Source organism: Mixophyes fleayi, chromosome 2 (assembly GCF_038048845.1).
Source record: "Mixophyes fleayi isolate aMixFle1 chromosome 2, aMixFle1.hap1, whole genome shotgun sequence".
Lineage (NCBI taxonomy): Eukaryota > Metazoa > Chordata > Amphibia > Anura > Limnodynastidae > Mixophyes > Mixophyes fleayi.
Window position 1 is genome coordinate 98,230,711 of NC_134403.1, and position 13,087 is coordinate 98,243,797.

Below are 13,087 nucleotides of genomic sequence, written 5' to 3' on the forward strand. Positions count from 1 at the left end.
TACTTTATATGAAATGACTTATAGTTTGTTTATATGATATGTCTTAGAGTAGAAGAGAGGTGATATATTTTTTATGAAAAAGAACATAAAATATTGCAACCGATACTGGTCAATTGGCCGATATTTCAGTGTTTCCTATGCCTGATAATGATCAGATTGAAATTAATTGGACCATTACGATCATCGTTCACCCACGCCAGCAGCCACCAGTCATGTTGGCCATGATGCAGACCCTTGACCCGATGGGCTGAATGGCTGCATCTCATTCAATTTTGCCACCTGTATCTATGGCCTTTTGACACTAATCCTGTGGGCAGCTTTAAATTTTCTTCCATTAGCTAGATGTATTAGATCGTAAAAGGTTGTGGGTTCTAGCATTTTTTCAGTACCTCTTATTGAATTGACTTGTAAAACTCCCTTAAATTTAAAAACATTGCTCTTCATTAGTTTAAAGACTAAAGTTGTAGTGGAATTAAGTGAGATAAAATACCAAATATTATTTATCTGCACAATTTGGTGTTCCACTTGCCATACATGCAATTGAGACTAGGTGGGACTCTTGTCCGGTGGGTACCACATACAGTTCTGACTTCCCATTCATGCAGTTGAGAGGTTCATGAGACCCTGCCCACCTCCTGGCGAACAAGTCCAACCCAAACAGGAGAGAGAATCATCTACTTGAGACCACTAAACACACCTGGTAAATTGCTGTATGAACAGGTAAGTAAAATTTGGTATTTTATCTCATTAATTGCACATTTGGATGAAATTAGCATTTTTTTCTATGAATAGAAAAATTCACAATTACGAGTACCTTTATGAGCATATTGTTTCTGAGTAATATTTATAATCCTTTATATAACAGCACAAAGCAGAAGAGGAAGAGAGGCTGCGGAAAATGAAGGAGGCACAGCGCACACAGGTAAAACCAGAGAATAATGGTATTGTATGTTCTATTTGCAGTAGTGTTGTTTATCAAGACGTTTCATGTTGAAGCTCTGTGATCCAGCAACATACGTGTCAATAACTTCATATGTTCAGTACTGGGGTGACATATTTGTACTAAGAGATTGGCTATTTCTTTTGCAGTCGAGGAGCCATGCTATTAAACAGGATCTGGACGAGGGAACACGTGCAATACTCAAGAAGGAGAAAAGCTGGAAGGTACAGGAATGAAACATTGCTTTGTTTCCTTGGAGACTATAAGATCACCAAAATATTGTCAAAGATAAATAAGATTAAGCAAAGGCAAGTTTGTAATAGTGACTGATGTCTTACAGGATGTTAAACAAGGGAAAGACAAGGATATCTCCAACATCCAGCAAGGCATGGAAAAGTTGTCTTTTACGGAAATTACATACCATAAGGTCACACTTCCCTGAGTATACTCATTATTTTGTCATATTGCTATGGAATTGTAGAGTATGTAAACAAGGATGAGATGCAACTCAATGTGTTATGTCTTTGTAGCCTGAATACAGAGTGAAAAGGGAACCATTTGACATACTGTAAAATTAGTATAGCAGACCACTGAATTGCACGTGAAAAGTCCAAAATGTTGTTAGATCACATATGAAAGAAACATTTCAAAAAGCAGAATTCATTATCAAAGACCGGTAGCTGAAATTGGTAATTTTTATGTGATACAATAACATTTTTACATGCAGTCCATTGCTCTGCCGTAAAATTCTCACCATTTGAAGTAATCTACTTTTATAGGTGCAATTATGCAGGACCATATAGCGACAAATCAACATTTATCTTTGATCAGTCTCATGCAAGTTGAACTAATGCAGGCAACTGTCTGACTGGTTGCTATGGGTTACTGCACATTTGCACCTATGTTGGTGTGACTTTTTAAGATGCAGGACACTGGGATTTAAGCACCTTATTTTATTCAATTTTGGCTCCTGCTTGTCCAGGGTGGTCTCACTTGTCAATTGAGGGGGGATAGAACAAAACAGATACATGTAAAAAAGACACTGCCGATGCCCCAAGATGCTTATCAGTATTTTTTTCCACAAATGAAGATAAGCAGAGCATTATTTTAGGAAATCTTTTCAATCATGTTTAAATGAATGAAGAGAGTGGTCCTAAAGTGGTAGTAGGTTGGACTTTCTATTGATGGTTATACAGTATGGTGGATGTGTAGGCACATCCCTCTATAGCAGGGTTGATGTCAAGGACCGTGAGATTGGTGTGCACCTTGAAATGCGCTAGGCAGACAGTTAGGTGTACTTGTTGCATTATAAATGATCCTTAGTGTATGCAGTACTGGAGTGCGCTACCAATTTGTCGGTGATATGTTCTTTTATATCCCTGGGTGCTCTGATTCTTATAGTTCTATTGATGTTTCACCGTACCTGGCTTCTAACATGGGCTGTTACCTGCCTACCCTCACCTTGGCTTTGCATTTGCACTACTCTTTTGGATTCTGATTTGGTGTTGCATATACGGTTGATTTGGACTGAATATGACCCGTGTTCTGTAGGTTTTGCATTATTTAGATATTGCATCTTATTGTACTTTTTACCATTTTCACTCTTTGAACTCCATCTGTTTAAAGGAAGTAACTTACAATACAGCAACTACTTACCATTTTTATAGATAAAGGAATAAAAATGATGCTAGTGCTCATTCATATTTAGTTTAAAGGGACTCTAATCTTTTTTTCTTTAATTGCATTTTGGACAAGTCAGTAAGTGAGAAAATCCTGTCTGTTTTCAAGTTCAGCGTATATCCAACAAATGTTGTTTGTGGATGCACCTTTACATATCAGCTGTAATCCTGACATTCCTTTGACCTTTGCATTCATCTGGTCTCAATCTTCTCCATAAGCCCAACTTCTGTTTAACTTTGTTTATTCACGTAAAGACTTAGGGGCTCATTAAGAGTTGGACGCAATCAATATTTTTTTGCTTCAGATATAAGATAATAGTTTAAGTTATAATAGTACCTTGGCATTTGTACGGACCGAAGATATAGGACAATGCTAACAACGAAGAAGAATTTGTGTTAGTCGCTATTAGAATACACCTGGTCCAATAAGGTCCCAAAATCCAAAAGTAAGTTTTTACAAGTCTCACCACAACTAAATATAATACACATATAAGATATAAGAGTCAAAGTCCAAAAATGTATGGCAATAACACTGGCTAGCAACATATACTTGCACAAGATCTGTCAGCTTTCCCAAAATGTATTCATCTGGTACCAGAGAACTTTTGATATGTTGAGAGGTCCATAGAGGCCATTCCTGAATCTAATAGCAAGTCCTATATCATTAATGGTTTTCTAGAAATGTAAATGTCCAGCTCACAGCAGTAATTGTAAAGCTAATTTTTATAATAACTGTATAAACCTTACGTGTTTCTTCCTTCGATACAATTTCATCAGCGGGATAATGATGGGATAGTTGTATAACTCTAATGGGGTTCTTCGTTTGCTGTGATTCCATCAGTGGGATAATGATGGGATAGTTGTATAACTCCTATGGGGTTCTTCGTTTTCTGTGATTACATCAGAAGGATAATGATGGGATAGCTGTATAATTCTTCTGGGGTTCTTCGTTTGCTGCAATTCCATCAGCGGGATAATGATGGAATAGCTCTATAACTCTTATGGGATTCTTCGTTTGCTGTAATTCCATCAGTGGGACAGTGATGGGTTAGCTGTATAACTCTTATGGGGTTCTTCGTTTGCTGAGATTGCATCAGTGGGATAATGATACGATCACTTTATACCTCTTATGGGGTTCTTCGTTTGCTGCAATTCCATCAGAAGGATAATGCATGAACAGCTGCTAGGGTTAACTATTTTTACTCAGCAATTTTTTAAGTGAATTCTGTGGGAGTTGTGCTTTCAATGATAATGATGACTATCAACAGCACTCTCTAGCCATTTCTGATGGGCTGATTGCTTATAAACTCCTTCGGGTGATACTGGTTTAATAATTCACAGGGCAGGTTTATTATATGACAGGTGTGTAAGTGTTATATTTATTTACATTTTATAATGAAAATGTGACTTTCATACTTATTAATAATTGCCAAGACAATAGTCTCTCTTGTGTAATTGACACTTCATTACATTATTATATTGTGTATAAATAGAGTAGTGCAACTTTAGCATTTCCTACTATCACAGTATGTATGCTATTTTGGGGTGTAAGCACACTTTTACACTTGATGCAACTTCTACTGTTTATATATACACATAAGTAAGTTTGTTCATGCATACATCTTCAGTGTGCAAATTTGCCTAACACTAAGGGGTATATATACTAAACTGTGGATTTGAAAAGTGGAAATGTTGTCTATAGCAACCAATCAGATTATAGCTGTCATTTTGTAGAATGTACTAAATAACTGATAGCTAGAATCTGATTGGTTGCCATAGGCAGCATCTCTACTTTTTCAAACCCGCAGTTTAGTAAATATACCCCTAAGCAGGGGCATGCTGGTCCGGACAGAAAAAGTCTATTTTGGGCCAGTCATCTGTATTACCACCTTCTATCATTGGCCGCATGGAGCAATGCGGATCCTCCCTCCCCTATTGTATGGCCTATCAGAGACCCGGTATCGCATGGAACGTGCACCACGTGACAGGTGCCGCCCCATGTGAGAAAAGAAGCAGACAGTGCGCGGATGGAAGTGTGGGGGGATGTCGATATAGTGTGTGTATGTGTCATGGCAATATAGTGTGTGTGTGTTATGTCAATATCGTGTGTGTTGGGGGGGGGGCATCCTGCCAATATAGTGTGTGTGTTATATCAATATCGTGTGTTTGTGGGGGGGGGGGCATCCTGCCAATATAGTGTGTGTGTTGGTTGTGTTATGGCAATATAGTGTGTGAGCGTGGACATGGCAATATAGTGTGTGTGGGCATCATGGCAATATAATGTGTGTGGGGGGGGGCATTATGGCAATATAATGTGTGGGGGGGGCATTATGGCAATAAAGTGTGTGTTTGGGCATCATGGCAATATAGTGTGTGTGTGTGGGCATCATGGCAATATAGTGTGTGTGTGTGTGGGCATCATGGCAATATAATGTGTGTGTGTGTGGGCATCATGGCAATATAGTGTGTGTGTGGGCATCATGGCAATATAGTGTGTGGGGGGCATCATGGCAATATAGTGTGTGTGTGTGTGTGTGTGCGGGTATCATGGCAATGTATGTGTGTGTGGGCGCAGTATGTTAATATACATGTATGTGTGTGTGTGGGCGCAATATGTTAATATAGTGTGTGTGGGGGGGGGGCAGTATGTTAATATATGTGGGGAAGGACGGGGGGGGGCATAATATAGTGTGGGAGGTAGGTTATTTAATGGTGGAGTGCAGATGAGGGCTAATTATTTAATGGTGGCTATTTTATTTGTGGGGTGATGGTGGGGCTATTTAATTTAATAGTGGGGCCTGTTAATTTAAGGTGAGGTGACAGGACCTTTAATTTAATGCTGGGGTGGTTTGGCATTATTAATTGAATGTGGGGCTGAGTTTTGGGAGCAGGGCTATTTATTAAATGTGAATGAATATGAGTTATTTAATTCTGGGGATGGTTGGGGGAAATGGTTGTATTAAACGTAAATGCTGTTAATTTATTGCTGGGGCTGTTTGGAGGGAGGGACAAAGGTTTATATATTAAATGGGAATGCCATTTAATGTCAAGGCTGGTTGGAGGGAAATAGATCGATTTAGCAAATGTGAATATTATTATTTTAATGCAGGGGATGGAGGGAGGCTTAATTATAAAATGTGGGTGCTAATGACTTAACGCCTGGGCTGGTTGGAGTTTTCTAAATTTAATTTTTTTGGTGAAAATAGGGCTTCCAACATTCCTGTATCCAGACAAGCAGCAACTGATCTAAAGACACCAGCAGCCACCGGTGGTGACAGTGACAAGAACAGGTAGGAGAGAGCAGGACAGTCTGCCAACTGTCCTGAATCTGGTGGGACAGTCCCGAATTTGGGTGACTGTCTCGCTTAGGACAGTTGGGCGGAATGTCCCGCTTCACAGTGTACTGCTCGTGAAGGCAGAACTGTGTGCACACTGTATTGCCTGTGTATTTTTCTGAAATTTGTCTAAAATGATAACCATGTTACATCATAGGACCCCCCCTGTCTTAAGTGCCCCAGGCCCCCCAAAGCCTTAATCCAGCTCTGGGCCAATGTGTCAGATTGACACCTAGTGCTGCGCTCCTCCTCCCAGTACCACTTATAATATTATTTGTTTTAGATTAACATTAAAACAAATAATAACCCTATTAGTATATAGCAAAAACAATCCCTTTGTTGGCAAAAACATCAGGTTTTTAAAGCAAACAGGCTTTTTGCATTTTGATAAATTCCATTCTAATCAGCCTCCAAACACTAAAATAGGCTCTTTTGTTATTGATAAATATATATGTACCGAAAACCACCCTTTAAGGATGAGCCGCTACTTATGGGCCAGTGCTATGTGCTTGCCCCCCAGGCTAAAGTCTGCCAGCCAGCCAGCCCCTGCCCCTAAGCCCCTTAATGGCAAATATTATGTTTTGGGGATGTGTCGGTTCCACTGAGAATTTTTTTCTAACAAAATCTTCTTAGAGTGCCTGTAAGATAGACGCACACCTGACAAAGCAAGCATTATGAAATGCTGTATTTGCTGTATCTGCAGCTTGCATCCGATATTTTAATATCTGCTACAAATTTGTACAGTAGGGTGAATACCATTTATCTTACCTGATAATATTTGGTCAGAAGCAAACTTTAAGAGTGATCCTGAAGCCCTGGCCATGCAAGTGACTATACTTTACCTGTGCACCTGTGCTTCCTGCTGAGATCCCCAACGTATGAAACCCTCAAGCCAACTAGAACAGTCAGTATATAAAGTACAATCATAATACTGCTTTAGGCCTTTAAAGAGAATTACAAAGCAGATGTCTCAACCAAGAATTAACCAACAACAGGGAGGAAGAGCCTATATTTTCTATGTGAGTAGATTTCCTGGGCTCTTACCTGTGCTGCCATCCGTATACTGTACCTTGTGTTAGAGCAAACAACGTGGTTTCCATAAATTCTGTGTGTGTTTCCAAACAGTATTGTGTATAGACTGTCTTCTCTGTATTTAAGGATCACTATGCCTAAATACTGGTTGGCCTATATGGCGAGCCACTGAGCATTCAGAAATATTAATGAGTTTCAGATGCTTAGCAAAACTGTAGATATATGATGTGTGTTGTGCTTGTGGAGTTTTGTTTCCCCTATACACTTTGGGTTTCCTTTCTTTAAGTTTTTTGAATAGCACAGACAATATTTCACTATTTAAAATACTAATGATCAGCAGCTTGTGCATAACTGGACAGCAAATATAATTACAATGTCAGATACATCAAGTAATGTCAAGTTATGGTTACTTTTTACATATATATTTGTGAAGGGTATTGGTAGTTCTTTTATAGCAACTTGTATTCTCATTGTAAAGGTCATTTAACAGCTGATTAAGCAACCATCTCACTGCTGACATTCCCTTGTGCTTTCTGTGTCCTTTCTCCCATCACCTCAACTCGGCACTATACTAGGACAATAGGCAGCCACATACTAACACCCCTACAGGCCCTTGGGGTTACCTGGTCTACATATATGTAAAAATACACACAGAGAATATGTTGTATGGTTTGACATTAATTGAATTGATGAGCAAGAAAACAGAGCTGATCATTTTATTCACACAGACAAAATGCATACACTATTTTAGCATAATCATTGAATTTGCTATGATGTATCTTTACAGAATTTTCAATAAATCTCACTTGGTCTTAATATTATAAAATGATTTAATATTATTAGTAATAAGTTTGCTAACTACATCAGATCATCTTTTCTATGAAAGTCCTTCTTGGTAATGAGTAATATTTATTGCAGCCAACACAGAAGTCTTACAAACAAGAGCAAAAGGATGAAGAAGAAAGACGACTGAAGCAGATGAAAGAAGAGCAGCGCAGAAAGGTATGTCCATAATATATTTATGTCATACTGCCTACATATTATACATTGGATGTATGTGTTCTTCACACTCACTATAAAACCTGTATACAGTAGGTCTTCACTGACTTGTCTAGAAGACAGACCTTTTTAATTATTTTAAAGTACAGTTGTCACCTACCCATAGAGGAGGCAGCCATTGTGTGGGCTATGCTGGAGAATGCAGCCTATCAGTTCACTAGGAACTGCTGACATAGAGGTTCAGAGCGAACTGATATTCATGATATTCATGCAGGCTTTCCACAGTAATATCACTAGCTGCTAGTGAATTGAGGCTGCATTTTGTTAAAGGGAGAACACTCAAAATTGGTTCTCATCCCTAAGGTCATTACTATCCATTGTAAACATTAAGTGGGAATAAATCTTGACCCCCTTCGGTTACCTCACATTAATGGACCCAAAGACAGTGGCCCCATTTGCTGAGCCCAGCAATGGCTGGAAGGGCTAAAAACATGAGTAAGATTCATTATTATGTACTGGCAGCAGCACCAGATTGGAAAGAAATTGTGAAATATTTGACCTCCACCAAACACATAAATGAGGAAAGCTTCCTCAGGGGGGAAACACAATTTTAAGTGTTTGTTTTTTAATCCCAGTAAATAGCTGCCTTCACTGTGTGTAGGCAGTCAGTGCAATTTGAGGGCAGGTAAAGCCAATATATTTCTACCTATATATCAGATGCTGTGTATTGCAGAGCTGAATAATATACAGTGACATAACTGGAGTCTTTATACTTAGCTAAATTCAGCCACTATGCTCTCTTTCACCCCTCTGCAGCCAGTTGCTGTGTTAGGAGGGAGGTGATTCTCTAGCACAACAGACAGTGACTGACTTGCTTTGGAGAAATGCACTGTATGGATTGGTGGATTCATACATATGGACAAGACCAGTGACTGAACTGATATCATTATAAGACTGTTGTAAAGTTGTGGGAGGGGCTTCAGCTCTGTAATGCATAGTTACAAATTGTCCCTAATATCCAGGGACAATCCCAAGTTTTAACGATTTTTCCCTGGAACTATCCCTAATTTTAATATTGACCAGTTGCACAATAAAATGACTATTTTTCTGCATACTAAATGCAATTTTTAGTCTACTTTGTATGTTAATATTTGTTGACGATGTGTGGTTAAAGTGCTAAAAAAAGCATTTTATTTTCTGTACGAATCATGATTGAGATTGTAGCGCTCCAAGATCCACCACAATAGTGTACCCTGAGACATAATTAGTGTCACACGGCTGTTGACTGTCAGGAGAGCGCTTGTCAGGGATAAGCCCCTCTAGCTACTCCCTAATTAGTTATCATATATTGCAACCGTCATACAATATATCACCTCTATTCTGTCAGGAAACCGCTCCTGAACCCCTTTATCGGTCACTAACCGCACTCTGCACACTTGTGACTTGGAAGCTTACTGTAAGGGAACACACAGGATTCCAGCCCCAAATCTCACACTCACCTCTTTCTCTAAGGCTACAGATTTACTGGTCCCATCCCAACACAAACGCACGCTTCACACCTCTCAGCAACTGCCACCAGCTACGAATAAGGCCCGTAGCAAACCTATGACTTAATCGCCCAATTGCGCACACTCTGTGCACTGGTAGCTAAATAGTTAACTCTTCTCACTCTGGTATCTAAAGAGTTAATCCAGCCAAGCAATCTGTCTCTTCTAAACAGGCAATGGATTTGTTTAGAGCAATAAGGACAGAACTATTAAATTTTATATTTAATATACAAAAAGTACAATGCTTACAGATAATAAAAACAATTAGATAAAGATTTGACATACAAATAAAAAAATGGTAAACAGTTCTAAAAACAAAAGGGATCACAGTACAAGCATAACTCACTTATAATCTGTATGCCTGGGCAGGCAGAAAAGATGGACAGTCCTTCAATTAGATTGATTCCCCAAGAAGTTGACAGTTTGTTCCTTCAGAACACAGGTTTTTAAGCAACATGAAATAGGATGGTCTTCACAGGGTCAGGGTTTAATGCTAATAGGGAGTTGTGGCCTGTAACACTTTTTCAATCACCATTTTTCAATCACTGATTTACTAACCAATTCTACTATGTGATATAACTTTTTGTAGAGCGTGACATCGATCCCATTTTATCATTAATAAATCCCTTATGACTCTGTCCATCTTTTTGATACCAAACATGATGACCTTTGACAATATGACATATCCAGAGCCGTAACTAGGCAGGTGCGGGCGGTAATATCGCCCAAGGCGCAAGCCCAAGGGGCCCAGGCGAACCACGGCTCTAAACTCGCCAGCTCCCCTACAAGCTACAATTCATTCTCGGTATCAAAAGCAGTGCAGTGGACTGAATAATACAGCTGAAACCCACTTCAAGGTTCACTTCTTGTATGTATGACTACAGCCCTTCAATAAATGCCAGGATATTTTACACCATTGAATAGAAGAAAAAAAGATAAAAGAATTGCATTTGGAGCACTCCGGTTCTATACCAGTTATTGAATATGTAGGACTTATTTTGATTTTACACCATTGCCAACCCTGTAATAACTCTCACGCTGATACAACACAGTTGAAGCAAAATAAATGTCTCTTGAGTTCTACATGACTCTCTGTAGGCGTTAGATACCATGCCCTCCCCTATAGAACCCAGTAATGTATAATCTAACTGGTTTCCTTTTTTCTGACCTTAATCTGCATCAATCCTTGTTCTGTATTCAAGTCTGAATCTCCCAGTTTTCTCAAGTGAATTTTCAATATATTCCAATATTCTAATATCAGTTGATTGTAGTCGAAATGATAGAGAAGCACATATAGTGAAGGACAATGTACAATTTTATAAGACAAAAAGTGATTGCACTTACACTTTCTATGTACTGTATAATGCATGATGTCACACACTTGTGCTGCTTGTGGGATTCCACTACGGGGCTTAGTATTAATGGAATTGCGGCTTCCATATTCCACTCCCTATGTAAGTGTGTTGGGCTGAGGTTCCCTTTGTAGATGTAGATCTAGGTTCTTATTTTTTTAAAAAGCAAACAAAAAAAACCCATTATCTTCCCGGTGCTTAGGGAATTTTATTTAGGTGCTGTTCCCATATCATTCGTAAATGTATGGAATAACAGGGAGAAATGCATATAGGGCCTGATTCATTAAGGATCTTAACTTGAGAAACTTCTTATTTCAGTCTCCTGGACAAAACCATGTTACAATGTAAGGGGTGCAAATTAGTTTTCTGTTTTGCACATAAGTTAAATACTGACTGTTTTTTCATGTAGCACACAAATACTTGATAGCTTATTTGTACACTGAAATCTAAAGTGGATATTTGTGTGCTACATGAAAAAACAGTCAGTATTTAACTTATGTGCAAAACAGAAACCTAATTTGCACCCCTTGTATTGTTACATGTTTTGTCTAGGAGACTGAAATAAGAAGTTTCTCAAGTTAAGATCCTTAATGAATCAGGCCCATAGTGAAGAACTATTTACAATTTAAGGTAAAAACAATTACACTCAGGCTTGAACACAGAACAAGGATCGATTGAGATAAAGGTCAGAAAAAAATTGGAAACCGGACAGACTGCACATTGCTGGATCCTACAGGTCAGGACATTGTGTATAACACTTATAGAGATTCATGTAGAATTTTTTACTTAAACTGTGTTGTATCACTGTAAGAGGTATTACAAGATTGACAGCGGTGTAAAATATCCTGACATTTATTGATGTAGTCATGCGTACAAGAAAGTTGTGAACATTACACTGGTTTTCAGTAGAGTCACGTATATTGTATGTATTTTGTATCCATTCATACAGCCTTCTTTTTGCTATCTTGTGAATACAGTGTAGCAACCACACACTTACGGGGTCGAAATCATGTAATATCTACTTAAACACCAAACATTGTGAGATTCGATCTGCTCCACAACCCATCTGCTATATTGTACCTCTTACCTCTTTGTCTGTTTGTTAAAACACAGTCTTGTTTTATTACTGTTTGTTCCCAATTGTACATTGCTGAGGAGCATGCTGGTGCTTTATAAATTGGTGTTAATAGTAACTCAGCAGCCATGAAAAGTGTTGGCATTAGTACAGGCTGCCAAGTAATTACGTTTTCTGTCACCTTGTAGTAGAAGATTAGGAGTGCTGCCAAGTCTTTAAATTGTAACTACTGTAAACCTACAGTGAACAGTCTGGTTTACAACAAACAGATTAAAAAACAAATCTGATCCTTTTGTGTGTAGTGGTGGAAGGAGGACTTGCAGACATACTGTATTGTAGTTTAATGACAGGACAACTCTACAGACTGCAGTTAGGATTACAGCTGCAGGTCATGACTTTGTATAAGAATCTGTGTGTCATATGTGTCAAAGTGTAACAAGTGGTATTGATCATTTGTGTGTGTAAGAGGCTGCCTATCAACTGCTACTTCATAATAACATTTAAAATGTCATATTGTAAGATGCATATTGAACTCATTATGCTTACTGTATAATACGTACGCGTTTTACTTTTCCACTAATTCTTTGACAGGATATTTGTTAATTCTACAAAACTCCAGACTTATTTTGTGAGTGCCAAGTATGATAATACGATAGACATTAATGAATCCCTGTCATCCTCTGTGCGTTAGGACTTTACATTTTTAGAATATAAACATTTAATTGCCAAAAACACACTTTTTATTATTGCTTTACTAGGTACATCCACCTTTCAAGGCATTTGATCACAGAGCCGTAACTTAGAATTCTAGCGCCTGGGGCGAGAAAGACAAATGCCTCCCCCCTAGCCCTCAATTTTAACCAATTGAACCTAAAATATTCCTAAATTGTGCCCCCCTTCAGCGTTGCGCCCTGGGCGGTCGCCCTTGTCGCACAGCCCTAGTTACGGCCCCGTTTGATCATTACATATTGTTATCATTGAATCCAGTGTCTGCTTCCAGCTATATTTGTATTTCATGAAAAAAGTCAATACAGTTTTAGTTTAACTAGACTTATTGTACAATTGTGACCCCGGATTGTACCTTTTGTTCCTGTTTTTACCTTTTTTTTCTAGCTTGCTCTATGGTAA

At 38.6% G+C, this 13,087-nt stretch overlaps 1 protein-coding gene across 4 annotated transcripts in view; it reads left to right on the top strand.

Moving 5' to 3' along the window:
- EPSTI1 (epithelial stromal interaction 1) overlaps positions 1-13,087 on the top strand; it is a 53,201-nt gene that overhangs the window by 25,300 nt on the left and 14,814 nt on the right. For 3 of the 4 annotated variants that reach the window (XM_075199759.1, XM_075199760.1, XM_075199763.1), the window contains 4 exons: positions 866-922; positions 1,090-1,164; positions 1,281-1,367; positions 7,905-7,988. In XM_075199759.1, the coding sequence (XP_075055860.1) occupies positions 866-922; positions 1,090-1,164; positions 1,281-1,367; positions 7,905-7,988 (303 nt within the window). The remainder of the gene's footprint in view (positions 1-865; positions 923-1,089; positions 1,165-1,280; positions 1,368-7,904; positions 7,989-13,087) is intronic. The other variant, XM_075199761.1, reaches the window with a different exon arrangement.